Source organism: Pleurodeles waltl, chromosome 4_2, assembly GCF_031143425.1.
Source record: "Pleurodeles waltl isolate 20211129_DDA chromosome 4_2, aPleWal1.hap1.20221129, whole genome shotgun sequence".
NCBI classification, from domain to species: Eukaryota; Metazoa; Chordata; class Amphibia; order Caudata; family Salamandridae; genus Pleurodeles; species Pleurodeles waltl.
In genome coordinates, this window is record NC_090443.1 from 81,727,361 (window position 1) to 81,742,220 (window position 14,860).

General features: G+C 45.8%; 1 protein-coding gene across 2 annotated transcripts in view; it reads left to right on the top strand.

The window, feature by feature from the left end:
• Positions 1 to 14,860, top strand: part of LRP1 (LDL receptor related protein 1) — a 1,410,884-nt gene that overhangs the window by 1,239,699 nt on the left and 156,325 nt on the right. For both annotated transcript variants that reach the window (XM_069230782.1, XM_069230783.1), the window contains exons 73-74: positions 11,197 to 11,340; positions 11,532 to 11,666. In XM_069230782.1, the coding sequence (XP_069086883.1) occupies positions 11,197 to 11,340; positions 11,532 to 11,666 (279 nt within the window). The remainder of the gene's footprint in view (positions 1 to 11,196; positions 11,341 to 11,531; positions 11,667 to 14,860) is intronic.

Consider the following 14,860-nt stretch of genomic DNA (forward strand, 5'->3'; position numbering starts at 1 on the left):
TTAATATGTACTGTTTTCCAACATTAAATGTCTAGATCCATTTGGGATCTCACAAAAAATATTATATTTTTACTGTTTAAAAAAAAAAAAAAATTAACGATTCCATGACAGTGTAAGCAGTGACTTTACAAATTAACATTTGTTACTATTAGAAATAAAGTGGTGAAGAGACTGCACACCCTGCTCATACTTGATTGTGGCTTGTTGACCTTGAGCTTCCTTGAAAATGATTTTCTGTTCAGTGACACTGAGTCTGCCCAGACAGTCAGGCTGCCTCACATTACAGTGGCCTGGCGGGGGAACTGGCGAAGATATTAAGGCTTGGTTGGCCGGGTGACTAAGGATTTAGAAAAACCCGTCCCACAGATAACTCTTGAATGCCGGCCCATCAGCTAGTGCCCGATTGCCCGCCTTCCCAATCTGATCCTGAGGCCCACAGACACGGCCATGTCAACTAGTTCCTTAAATGCTGCCAGACATTGGGCCATCTACCTCGTAGTGTAATGCAAACTCACAGGCACTGCTTAAACAACAGGAGAAAATGGAGAAATTCTCCAACGTCTTCCTGACAAACATCAGAAAAAAAGAGAGGACATTGCGCAGAAGGCAATATTCTTTCAGATACACCAGTGTGTTCACCACTTGTGTCATAGGGCTACATTACTACTGGACCCCAAACTGGATAAACAAGTACTCTTCTACAGCACTTGACTCTCTAAGTGTAGTGAGACAGAACAGTCCAAGGCTTACACAAGAAGGTGGGTTAACATTAAATATTTAGTTCACACTGTTACCAGCTTATAAGATTAACGTCCAGACAGTGCTTAACTTTATTAGCGAAAAGTACTTTTACACACAAAGGAAACATATTCTGTGCATAAAACTAAGGTACACAATGAAAACCAGAAGGTTGCGTGACCCTCTGGGCCAGAGGTCTGACCCCCAAATAGCACCTAGATTATACATACTATAAAAAACAGATCATATTGATTTACAGACCATGTTGTACAGATTACTCATCAAAGCTAGAACAAAGAATGGTGCAAATACTTGTATTGAAGTGGTGTATTTTATGCAGTTGATATGAAGTCACATGTTTCTGATCCACCCACTGACCAGGTAGACAAAGCAACAGAAATGCCCACCCTTCCTTGGGAGGGCACTGCTCTGGTGGTGTCAGGGGTCTGGTTACGAGGGCCAAGTGTGTTGGCACTGCCACTCAAGTCCAACTAGTTAAGTAGTCTCTGGGCTAGCTGTAGAAGGGTATTGGCTTGTCACGGTGCCAGTTCACCTTGATACCCTACGAGGACACAAAGATTGTGCTGGCCTGTACCACAGAGCCCACTGGTCGTATCCTAGGTTTTGTAATCGCAGGGCATCCACTAGGATAGTGCTTCTTTACTACTAATGCAGGACACGCAAGGACAAAGCTGAAGGCTGTGACAGTCCTGGGGCAGGGACCAAGGATTCAAATGGTAAATTCTTCTATATGGCACTATAGGAAAGTTCCTCTTTTTGGCATGGCCACCCCCACTTTTTGCCTGATATCTGATGTGATTTTGACTGAAAGTGCACTGGGTTCCTGCTAACCAGGTTCCCAGTGCCAGCTCTTTTTCCCAAAACTGCATAGTTATTTCCCCAATTGGCAAAACCTTTAGCACCCTCTGTAAGTCCCAAGTAAATGGTGCCCATGGTATATAGGGCCTGGTTGTACTAAAGAATGTCAACAAGGGCTGCAGTAAGAATTGTGCCACCCTAAGGGACCCCTCCCCAAGCACATGCATTGCAGGCTGCATGTCTTGGTGCAGACAAAAGGGAAAACGCACCATGGCACTGTGTGACATGTCCCCTAATACTGCATGCAATATGTGTAAGTCACCCCTCTAGAAGGCTTTACAGCCAGGGTGCATAATATTACATATAATAATAATAATTGGAAATGCCGCTGTTATCTCTTTGTCGATTCCTTGACATTGTAAGTGGGCAGGTACGGCATTTTAAATGCATGTGTTGGACACGGTTCAATACGAGTTCCCCAGCTATATGATGGCTTCACTGAAGATAGGGTATCAAACATCTCGTATTGGTGAACTCAAACTGATGCCAGTGTTGGATTTACCAATACATGAACCCAGAGGGCACCTTAGAGGTACCATACCAACCTCTGATGTACTTGCTGACCAGTTTCTGTCAGGTTGCCCCCCGAGACACCATTCTGGACCCCTAGTTTGAGAGCCTTCTGCTCTCAGGAGGTCCAGAGCAAATGCCTGTCCAGGAAGAGGGTGTAACACCACCTCCCACAAGATGCCCTGCTAATTAGCCTTCCTAAGATAGCAAGCCTCAAAGGGCTGGCTCCTTTGAAATGTGAATCTGGCTCCCCTCACAGGAGAAGAAGCCACCTCCCTTGTTCAGAGCCCATTTGACATTTGACACCTGGACAAGTGGGAAATTTAGCTAGTCAGGTAGGGGTGCACCCCCCCCCCCCCCTCCCCCCAGGCTAGTACCATCCCTAAAGTGAACTACTGCGAGGTAGACACGGTTTTTTGGAGATAGCCATCCTGGTGATGGCATATTTAAGAGTTTTGGGACAGGGTTATGCCCACTTCCCAAAGGAAGTGGTCATATAGGGCCGTAGTGACCCTAAGAGTCAGTAGCTCATTGGCTACTGCCTTTCACGCGCCTAATATCATTAAATTCAGTATTTAGGGGAGCCCCTGGAACCAGAAAAGCAGATCGTGACGAATTACGAAGACCAAGGTCACAGAAGACCTGTGAAAGCAGAAGAGGAGAAAAGAAGCAGCTGCCCTGGTACCAACTGCGCTGGCATGTCTGCATCCCTTGTTAAAATGTGCACCAAAGTCGACCCGTCCTGCAGCTGTGACCCCAGAAACCTGGGAGGACTGACTGCCTGCCTGCCTGCCTGCCATCGAAAAAGACTCGACCTCCCATGAACAGCAGACCTATTCTCCAGCAAACTCCAAAAGAAGGGACTCTGAAGCCAATTAGAACCACCAAAACCCGACACCTAAAGTCATCACTACACCCACCGTCTCCGTCCCGAGCCAAAGTGGACCACCAGTGCCAACAAAGTTCCTCATTCCTAGAGAGCAAGTCCATCATGGGTTCACCCCTCCTGGACTCCCCAACGATGCCTGCAGCCTCTGCATGCAGCACCCCTCTACCACTACTGCTGTGGTCAGAAAAACCCAACACCTAAGGACCCCTCTGCACCCTTTGCCCCTGAGCCGTGGAGAAGAGGACCCAAGCTGCCACCCTGTGCCCAAGCGTCGTGAGATCTGAGCCTCGGTGTTGGTTCAGCCCGACTGGCCGCCTGACCATAGCCTGCAGTCTCTTTCTGCAGTGACCGATCACCGTAGGAAAACCTTGGGCACCCGACGCTGTTTTGCACTCTGCGCCTGGCTGCCCCCATGCCGCTGAGGGTGTACTGTGGGTGCTGCTTTGGACTTTGCCCACAACTCACCCTAACCCCAGGAGATTGGTCTTGTAAGTCACTGTACTCTACCTGGTTGGAGAACTTCTGTCTGCTCGACCACGCTACCCCTAAACAGAGCACTTTGGGATCGCATAGCAATTCCTGTCCACTCACCGGGGATCCCTGGACCCTTTGCACAGTATTCACATACCACGTAAAGGGCCAGCTTCCCACAGGCACTTTTTCCCCAGCTACAGATGGTAACTAAAACTACCCACAGCACAGGGGAAGGTCCTTGCTGTGGATATGCAGCAAACTTCTTTGTCTAGAGCAGCTATGCTTCAAATTGTCTGTGGCCTCCACATAACTCACAGATGTCTTGTTCTCTGCTGGAGCGTCATCTGATGATCTGAAGCACCTTCCATTGTATTAGCAAATTACTTTCACCATTAATCCATCACAGAGACTCCTCAAGTTCAATCCTGCTTCCAAGTCTCGGATAACGATAATCAAACTCTGTAGGAAAGTGCCCTTTTTCTTGCCATGGTTATCCCCATTTTCTGCCTCTTCTCAGTGGGTTTGACTGTGTTCGCTGGGATCCTGCTAACCAGGACCCTAGTGATTATGCTCTATCCTCTACATTTGGTAGAAACTAACCTTTTCTTCCCACAATTGGCATACTGGTCGCCCCATGTAAGTCCCTAGCATATGGTACCTAGGTACCCAGGGCATCCCTATGGGCTGCAGCGGTTATTCTGCCCATGGCCGACTTTAGCGCTGGTGGCGACCTATGTGACAGTCTTTTTTTGGCACCCCACCCCATGACCACCTCCTCAGATTCTCTCATAACCACCCGGCAAATGTGCCCCTCATCTCTCCATAGCCCCCCTTTCACATACATTCATTTGTTTTAATGCGCTTGTAAAAGCTGCCTTTACCAATCCACTCAGCTAGCCACATAAAATATAGTTCTGCTCTTTTCAGTAGGCATATTAACCCTCTGTGCTCAAAGCTGCCTCTAGAAAAAACTCAGATCTCTCTCCCTAGCAGGAACATTAATCACAAGAGGTATCTTGACATTGTAATTGCTTCCTGAAGGCTGGAAGCACAAAAATCTTTTCAGCAGGTGTTTTTAAATCGCAAGTTTAGTTAGTTATTGCTAAACACAGCGCCCCCTGAGGTCAGCACCTGGTGCGGCTGCACCGCTTGCACTGCCCTAAAGCCGGCCCTGATTCTGCCACCCGCAGGGAGCCCATCCAAAGGGTTCTGCAGGCCTCCCATTGCAGTCTGCATGAAACAGGTGCATGCATCCCTTTTCACTACAGGTCACTACACCAGGTCACTATAAGTCATCCCTGTGGTAGACCCTCTCAGCCCAGAGGGCAGGGTGCAGGTACCTGTGTGTGAGGGCACCCCTGCACTAGCAGAGGTTCACCCACAAACTCCAGATCCATTTTTCCTGGACTTGGTGAGTGCAGGGATGACATTTTACACGTGTACTGGACATAGGTCACTACCTCTGTCCAGCTACATAACGGTAACTCCGACCTGGGTATGTTTGGTATCAATCATGTCAGAATCATACCCCAATACTGTTGCAAGAATGGGAAGTATGATTCCATGCACTCTGGGGGCTCCTTAGAGGACCCCCAGCATTGCTACCACCAGTCTTACAGGGTTTTCCAGGCAGCCCAGCTGCTGCCACCCCTCAGACAGATCAAGCCCAAGAAGGCAAAACAAAGGATTTCCTTTGAGGGAGGGAGTTAACACCCTCTCCCTTTGGAAAAAGGTGTGACTGGCTTTGGAGCTGTAGCCTCCCCAAGCCACTGGTTTGCTTTGAAGGGCACATTTGGTGCCCTCCATGCATAAACCAGTCCACACTGGTTCAGGGACCCCCAGTCCCTGCTCTGGTGCGAAACCGGACAATTGAAAGGGGAGTGACCACTCCCCTGTCCATCGCCACCCCCGGGGTGGTGCTCAGAGCTCCTCCAGAAGGTCCATGGGTCCTGCCATCTTGTTTCTTAGGTTGGCAGGGAACACTGGGAGCATCTGAGTGGCCAGGCCAGGCAGGTGACGTCAGTCATCCTCGGATAGGTAGTTACCTGGTTAGGTGACCAAGCCCCCTCTTTGGGCTATATAGGGTCTTCCTCTGGGGTGGGTCCTCCGATTCGGCTTGCAAGATTCCAGCATGACTCCTCTGCAGCCTCTGCTTCAGCTTCTGGCCTCTGGAACCACGACTGGACCCTCCAGAAACCTACAAGCTGCAGATCTACAAGGAAGACTATTCTGTAACATTGTATCCAGAATTCCTGACAGCTTTGCAACATTTCCCCAGCTGTGCATCCTCAGAAAGACTGCAGCTCTTCAGCCTGCACAAGAAGAAGAAGGAATCTCCTTTTGGGTGAAGGCATCACTCCCCTGCATCCGCAGGTACCTGGCTGCAACGACAACCGGCTGTGTGGATCTCCTCTCATCCTGAGTGGCATGGGTCCTGCATCATGGGTGGTGGTCCGGAGAGTTCCCCTTGGTCCTCTACCAGCTGTTGCACTTCTATATGTGGTAGGTCCTTTCCACTCCATGCAAGACAGCACCCTGTGCACCGCGTCCTTAGCCGCTGCCAAGGCTTGTTTGCTTCACCTCCAAGGGGAACTTCAGGCAACGTGTAGCTTCAGCACTCCCTCCTGCAACTCTTGGGCCTCTGCGTGGTCCTCCGGAGACGTGGGAGAAACTTCTGTGGTGATGCATGGGCTGCTTCAGCAACTTCTGTGTCCCTGTCCTGCGGGACACCTGTGGCTGCTGCCTCTGCTCCTGTGGGCCTTCTGTGATGCAAAGGGTCCTCTGTGACTCCCCCTCCTGGGTAGAGTCCTCCTGGACCTTGCTGGTCCCTGGCAGCACCTCTTTCCTCCAACCTCGAACTTGCCTTTGCCCAAGCTTGTTGGTGGAAATCCTTCACCAAAACCCATCTGCAATCCAGTTTCCAGCGTGGGACACCTTTTACACGCATCAGGAACTCTACTCCATCTTCTGTGCTGCAGTGCTGACCTGTCTTCCTTCTTCGTCAACCAACTCTAAAAGGTACCTCTGGGTGGGTAGTTTCTCCTACTCCCCCCTTGGCTCCACAAAAACTTCTGGACTTGGTCCCCTCTCTCCACAGCTGTTGTGGGTGTCTGTTTTCTTCTTTTCATCCTTTGGGGTGATTTCAGGGAAATCCAGTGTTTTACTCCTGCATTCCTTGTCGTTGGGGGGTACTGCATTACTTACCTGTGTGGTTTTGTAGTACTCTCAGCTTCCCTCTACATGATTTACTTACCTAGATAGGTGGAGGGCCTGTGTTCACATACCACTTTCTTAGTGTATGGTTTCGGCTCCCCCTAGGGCTACTATCGCTCATTGCTATTTTACACTGTTTTCCAACCTTTCATGCTTCTTACTGTACCTTCGATTTATGTTAGGTGCAAGCCACTATTCACAGTTCTAACTCTCTGAAACAACCTTAGCTCCAAATGCGTTTATCAAATGACTTACAAGATGCCTCACCTCCTCCGCAAAGGAATTTATGTTTAATTGTACCTGAACTTTTAGCTAGTAAAAGGGAAAACAAGTGAACAATACCTGCCTCTTACACCATAACTACTGTCAGAACTTTATTAGTTAGGATTTACATCCAGTGCCAAAAGTCCCACCTGTATTCTTTACAAACCCAAATTATTTTAGAGCACTACCATACCCTCAGTCTGTCAAATCTCAACAAATGTGCCACTGGGTGGTCAAATGCAAAATTCACCTGTTTGGAGAAAAAAAACTACCAGAACAGACAATGATTTTGTAGACCTCTTCAGCATGCACATTCAGAACACGCACAAGTCAGGCACACCTGACATTGATCTTTTTGCTACACTTAAAAAAAAAAAAAAAAGTCTCTGCCTGACCTAGGACAATCCCATAAAGATAAACTGGTCACGGGCATGTGCATATGATTATCAACCTCTTCCTTTAATAATAGTAGTGGTGCACAAAATGCATCAGGACTTGATGGCGATGATCTTAGTTGCTCCATCACAGGCCAGACAATTATCGTACTCGCAGTTGCTCAGAATGTTTCTGCAGCTACTTTTCCACCTCCGGTGTGGCTAGATTTGCTAATAATGAACAAATGCCAAATTTGTCACCCAAGTCTCCAAATTCACAATCTATCCTTTCGGCTCCTGAAGTCCTAGAAAGTTTTTATGCTAAGTTTCCAACAAAGTGGATGACTACATAAGGAAGAATGTCACCCCAGTACACAAGCATGCGGTGTAGCAAAGTGGGGCCATTTTGTCTGTTACTGGAAACAAATATCTATAACTACACTTACTGTTAGACTGTTGCACATTATAATATAATTTATTCTCTCTAACAAGTAGGCCTGGCCTTCTTTTCCTGCCAAGTAGATTTGTCGACAATAGTTGCCTGTTTACAAAACAGACAATCGATTTCACTTTGGAACTTTTCTATTGCCAAAGCATTTGTGGAAGGGTTAAGAGCTGAGGAAAGTTACCGCCACCATGAACATTCTATGTACTCTTATGGGATCTTAATATAGATTGACAACATCAATGGACTGCCATTTGAGCAACTACTTTCCGGTTTACTGCATAGTTTAACCTGGAAAGTTGTCTTTGTGGTTCCATTCACTTTTTTTTTTTTTTTACCCAGAATTAGCAACCTTCAAGCGCTACGAGTAGATGAACCTCTTTTCAAATTCTCAAAGACAGTGTAGTTTTATATAAACATCCTGGCTTTTCCCAAAGGTAGTATCCCCTTTTCACCTAATTTAAAACAATTGAACTTTTGTTCAAAATCCTTCCAGCAGGGCAGAAAAAGCATTGCATGTTCTTTGTTTAAAAAAAATATTACATTTTATTGGTTGCCGTTCGAACGTAATCAAAGATTCATACATATCAGAAAGCATTAAAAAAGAAAATACGAAAGAAAACTGACCCCCCACCCCCACCCCCTTCAGTACATTTCCTTGCCAGAACATTGTCATACATATGGAGGACTAGTGCCATGGACATTCAGTGTTTGTATGCTTTACTTCCGTAGAGTCCCCGGGTAGCCCCGTTGGTCATTATCTCCCCCTCCATATCTGGGGTCTTCCATCAAATCCGAGTCCATCTGGTGTTTCAATCTTTTACCTACCCCGCCTCCCATCCACCCCATATTTTCTCATACTTCTTTTCCTTGCTTCCACCCTGATGCACTTCCCTTTCCAGGATTCGGCATCTGTGCATACCTTCCCACCATTCATTGTATCCTGGTGGTATCCCCGATCGCCACTGCCTAGCTATGTCTTTTAGACACCGAGATGAATCCATGGCTTTTGATAGCTGGTATGATGAGTTTGTCCCCCTATTCCCAGCAGCTCTGCTTCTGGTTTCAGTTGCAGAGGTTTTCCCGTGGCATTCTCCAGGACCCGTCGCGCCTCCCTTCAGAGCCCCACAATCCTAGGGCAGCTCCATAGGGTGTGATAGAAAGTGCCAGCGTCCCCACAGCCCCGCCGACAATTTAAGGTCGCTGCCTTCCCTATCTTGCACAACAAGGATCTTGTGTAGTACACGCAGTGCAGTATTTTGAATTGTATTAGTGTAAGCAATGAAGGAATGGCTACCTCCGCTGCAACGTAAGCCCCTCCACCTAGTCTGCCTCCTCTAGCTCCCCACATTCCCCTCTTCACCTCTCTCAAAATGTGCTTAGCGAGTGTTGCGTGTTTCTCATTATAGTGCCGAATGTGAGAGAAATTAGTTACCCTGGTATCACACCCTCTAACAGTCTTAACTCCAGTGAAGCATCCTCCTGTGTCTCCGCCTCTGCAGGAATGCTCAGACTCAGAGCTGCTCTCAGCCCAGCGTACTGTCGCCATTGTGTATCGGACATTTGGTATTCTTTTTTCAGATATGAAAATGGCACCACCCCATTTGCGTCCCACACCTCGGCCAGGGATGATATCCCTATGGCTTCCCAACCCCTAAACCCTAAATAAGCGGTCACCTTGGGCAGTCGTGTGCCCTCCCAGATAGGTGTCCTTGGGGTCAGGCAATTAGCCCACCCCATTTCTCTGGTGTGTTTCCGCCATATCTGGATGACCTTCGCTGTTGCTGGGCTGAATGGGGGTCCCAGTTTACCCCTGTAGAGTCAGTGTAAGTAGCTGTTGTTATGCATGGATACCCTGTCCACTCGGAACGGCATTACACTTTTTTGATGCCAAGTATACACTCGTACTACATTGATAGAAAGAATTAATTATGCAGAACAGAAAGAATTCATTATGCAGAACAGAAGTGTTTTATTTTCCTTTGCACCCGTACAAGCAGCCAAGATCATTACAAAAGGGGGCTTAACCAGGTTTACTGTGTAGGACATTCAAGCTTGCTGTGCATGCTGAGACACCTCATGGAAACCCACAGATCTATTCCACAAGCAACAAGACTACTCCATGGTCTTATTAGGCAACATATTAAATTTCACTTTAATGTTTGCCAGCAACTTTGCATCTGTGAAAAGCCCAAAACATCCATCACTTTTTACTAAACCCATTCATCAAAGCCTTCGTGGAACTCCAAGGATGCCATTTTTTCAAGGATGTTGCTCACTCTTGATTTTAGGAAGCAGTGATGCATTCCATTGAACAGACAAAATCACTACAGAGTAATCACCAAATTCTTTGTGGCATATTTTCTGCAATAAAGGTAACAAAGGAAACCGTTGGATCATGAAAATAATTCAGTCCTGTTAGAGTTTGGCAGGGAGAACGTTGACTGAGGACTAGAGTGTATTGAACATTTACTTCATTAGTTTGCGTAGGAAATATTTATCACTTTCTGACATCGTGCAACTCCAACATCGTCCCCAAGTATACATCTTATAAAACACTGTTGCACAGCCTTTCGGTCAAGAAAGGAGCCTCAAGTAGGGCAAACAGTGTTTCAACATTATTTGGTACAACTCAACATTCACACTATCCAGTTTAAAGGGGAACATACTGCTATATAGTTGAAACAGAGCTTTTGAAACATAAATAGGTTCAGGCTGCAAATTGAATGAGTTACTTGCCTGTAGAAGTACACTTGCGTTTTGAAACTTCTGTTTTCACATGTAGCCCTTCTAGATGACGAGCAGTAGGGCATAGTATAACATATAAATAGAAACCTAAAAAGCCAAAAAGAATCTAAATATGGTGTTCATGTACTGTGGCATTGTGTGATTATGCTTAATGTCACAGACTGACTGGCTCCACCTATGATCGGCATCAAAAGTAAGTCTTTCATTTCTACTAAGAACATTTTTGGACCCAACGACGAGGTGATTGAATAATGTGTAGCCTGTAAATCTAGAAACGTTTCAAGGTTAAAATTGTTGTTCCAGGTCAGTAGCTAGTTTCTGTTAGTGCAGTGGAAGCCTTTCTTTAAAATCAAGCTTGTCTGCCCTCTAAAGCTTAATTTGGATGCAAATAAGGATGTAATATGTTTGTGAGCTGCTGCACACAACGTCTTACTCACAAGACTTTGGCTTGTGAGTACACGTTTCCTAGCGTACATCACAGCTCAGAAGGGCTGCAGTGCATTTCTTTCAATTGGTAACTAATATAAAATTACTTGGGATGGCCTATGTCAAAATTGTCTACCATCCTGTTCCCCGGTTAGAAATTCTTGCCTACCCTTTTTTTTTTTTAATCCAGTTGTTTAAATAAAAGTCTCTATTTTATGTTCTTCTTCCCACATTAGATCTTTCCACCCACAAGACTCCACGCTGTGATCCCTCGAAGAACGAATTCCGGTGCAAGAATGGAAAGTGCATCAGCTCCAGCCTAAACTGTGACCTTTTTGATGACTGTGGAGATGGATCAGACGAGGAGCAATGTTCTCTAAGTTAGTGCACACGTCCAGCACGCTTCCACCTAGTAGAAATGAGGGCTTCATATTAAGTATGAATGAAGAGGGGGGTACCTTAAACCTTTCAGAATGAGAGATTGGGAAATGTAAGTCTTAGGAAGAGGAGTGTGAGAGCAGTGAAAACATTTAGCTCAGTTTAATTTCAACATTTACACCATTCTCTACAGGTATTCATCACAAAAGCTGCAATTCCAATGTGACCCTGTGCGGCGGCGAAGCAAAATGTGTAGAAACCAAGTCCTCGGTGTACTGCGTGTGCCGTGACGGTTTCAGTAGAGTCCAGGACAAGAATTACTGTACAGGTGAGGACCACGCGTGACCCTCCCCAGTGGCTATGGTAGGGACTTGGTGTGCCTCCCTCACTCCAGCACCATTAGAGTACGAGACGATGTGCTCTGCAGAGTGCATTGCCAAAATGATGCAGGCCTTTGTGTAGAAATGCTGGCTCCAAGTAATGCTGTTCCTAGCTGGCTACAGGTCTCAGCTGGTCGAAGCATCTGAAAATATTTCAAGGTAGATGCAATTTAATGCCAACCACTGCACACAAGATTTTGTGTCTGTCACTTACTTCCAGGGATCTAGGAATGGTGCTAACCTCACGTTTTACTCTCATGGGCATACCATAGTTATTCAATAGCATAGTTAGTCAATAGGTAGCGAATGCTAACATTTTCTATTTATTCAACACTTCCAGTATGTTATAGTTATCAACAGAGACAAATATACAACGTGCATTAAAAAATACAAACTCTAATGCAAATTCATACCAATGGGATAACACTGCAATTTACAAAGCAAATACTTTTCTTTTTATTGAGTTAAAGAATTAGTCCTGAAAAGGTCTAAGACCACCAGCATATATCGTCTTGAGAGACTAAAGGAAAGGAGAAACTGCGGAGAGCTGTCAGATTCAAATCAAAAAAAATTTGGATTGATTAATGATCTGAAAGTTGTGCCACCATTTCCATTCTGCTCCCTATTTTGACAAACAGAGATTCCTTTGTCCCTTTACAGTTTACACCCCCACCCCAAAGGGCTTTTAAAATACGTTTTTAGCATGGCCCAGCAGGGGGCAGCATTAATTAACGATTTACCATTTTCAAAACGCAGGACCTGGAATTTAAATGTGTTTTTTTTTTTAGTTTTGTAATGCGCTCATTGTAACGTTTCATTTACTTCAGCGCACAAGAGTGGAAATAAAAGTACCTTAGAATCAGGAGAAGAAAAGTGATGTAATGCTTGGGAAGAATGCATCCGATCATGTTGGGTGGGTGTCTGTATTGATGTTCCACGATAACTGATACTGGTGTGCTAAAAGTTTCATTAACGCGTGATTCTGAATAGTTCTGTTTCTTGGAGTTTGCAAAAGCACATGTGATCGATGAGAGGGGCTCAGGGCATTCCACTGTCTTGGACCTTTAAGTCCAAATGCTTTGCTTAATTGTTTCGTCTATATGAAAGTATGTCATTACATCAAGTCAGCTGCTGCTGCTGATCGAAGGTGTCTTGCTATGGTGTAGCGTTGATCTAATTTCTGTAAGTATTTTAGGTATTTTTCCTCTACACTCCATAAATGGTACAAAAGATCTTGGTTCTGCTAGACAGTGGAGAGCTTTCAGAGTAGTTTTGATGTAGTTATGTTTACATAGGGTAAAGCACTCGGGCAGGTAACGTTTTTGGTACGCCAATATAGATAATATTGCAAAGGTCCAGGGGAGCGCACGATAAGGGTTCTAGTCAAGCACTTATTGGACATTTTGAAATAACAAGGAGATTTTTCAGAGCAGGTAGAGTTGAAGGTTTAGCCCTTTAACTATTGCATTTGAGGATCGAATGACTGTTCTGAGTCGGAATATCCCCAGGTTCCTGTATGTTGGTGTGGCTGCCACAAAGGCTGGTCAGGGTAGTGAAAGTACTTTTTTTTCCCTTTACGGTCATCTCACTTTTCATTTTGTTTATGCACAGGAAGCTCACTTTCATCCAGTAAAGTGCGTAGTCCAAGAATGAGGTGATGCCGATTCCAGTGATAGTTTTTTTTGTCCTACTCACCTGCTGAAATAGTATTTGTCTGTCTTATAACTACATGTTGAAGTTGACTTGATACCGAAGGAGGGAGATACGTGTTGAACAATAAGCAGGATAGGGATGACTTGGGGAGGGCACTGGATACCAGACCTGTATAATATTCACCTGTCCTAATTTTTTACAATGGTTAAAGAGGTACAGTTGGACTGTGGATAGGAAAGTACCTGCTGTTGCTGCCCCTAGTTCTATCCTGATCAGCAATTTTTCCTTGGTCAGCAATATCATATATGTGGAAAGTTTGAGAAGTAGAAGGGCTTTTTTCTTTAAGAGGTCACTGAGGTTTTAATTGGAGGGTCCCTCAGGGTGACACAACCAATGCTGCAAGCCTGAGGTACCTCTGTAATCTACATCCCCTGGGTACCATATACTAGGGACTTACAGGTAAGTTAGCCATTTCCAGTTGGGTACTGCCAGTTCGACATACACTGTAGGTCCATGGCTCTGGCACTTAGGTCTGATTAGCAGGTCTCAGTGCACTCTGAGTTAAAAACCAGCAGCATCATTAAAAAAACTTGGGGACGACCATACTTATAGTTGCATGGCCTTACATAGATCCTGTAGCACCCAGAACCTTACAGGACAGGTGTACTGGGCCTCACCCCATGGGGGAAGTCACCTACTCGGTGGATTTGGGTACTCCCAGGAACCCTCACAGGGCGATCCATGGAAACAGACTGAAGCTACACCACAAATGGGCAGGCATCTCCATGTTGATGGTAACAGATGGGGACGAGGAAGAAGAGAGCAAACCTGTCCAATACCTCCTATCTACTAATGCCCAAGATGGAACTGTGGATGGAGTATCTCTCTCCTCCAAATGGACAGACCAGCTGCAAAGATACTGCTATCACCTGCTGAAGTAGTTTGTTGGACTATTTTCTCTGACCCAAGGTGTACCCATGCTGTGGACAGTGGTGATAGCTTGCTTGTCAAGTCTAAGATTTACAGGTTGTCTGACCAGGCCAAGGCCAGCATCAAGGCTGAGGTTGGCAAGATGTTGGAGCTGGGGTGTGTTGAGCCCCCGGTAGTTAATAGGCCGACCCAGTGGTACTGGTGCCCAAACCTAACCCTAAAGGGGGGGAACCTGAGATGCGGTTCTGTCTGGACTAAAAGGGCCTCAGTGCAGTCACTAAGACTGATGTGCAGCCCATTCCAAGAGCTGATGCTCTTATTGACAAGTTGGGGACAGCTAAGTATCTGCTTTTCTTTGACCTGACCTCTAGTTATTGCAGATCGCCCTCACTCCAGGAGATGTCCGCTTTCTCCACATCTGAGGGCCACTTTCAATTTAAAGTGATGCCCTTTGGATTGAAAAATGGCTCTTTCACCTTCCAGAGGTTGGTGAATCATGTACTGTCAGGAATGAAGAGTTTCAGTGCTACTTATCTGGATGATATCTGGGTGATATAGC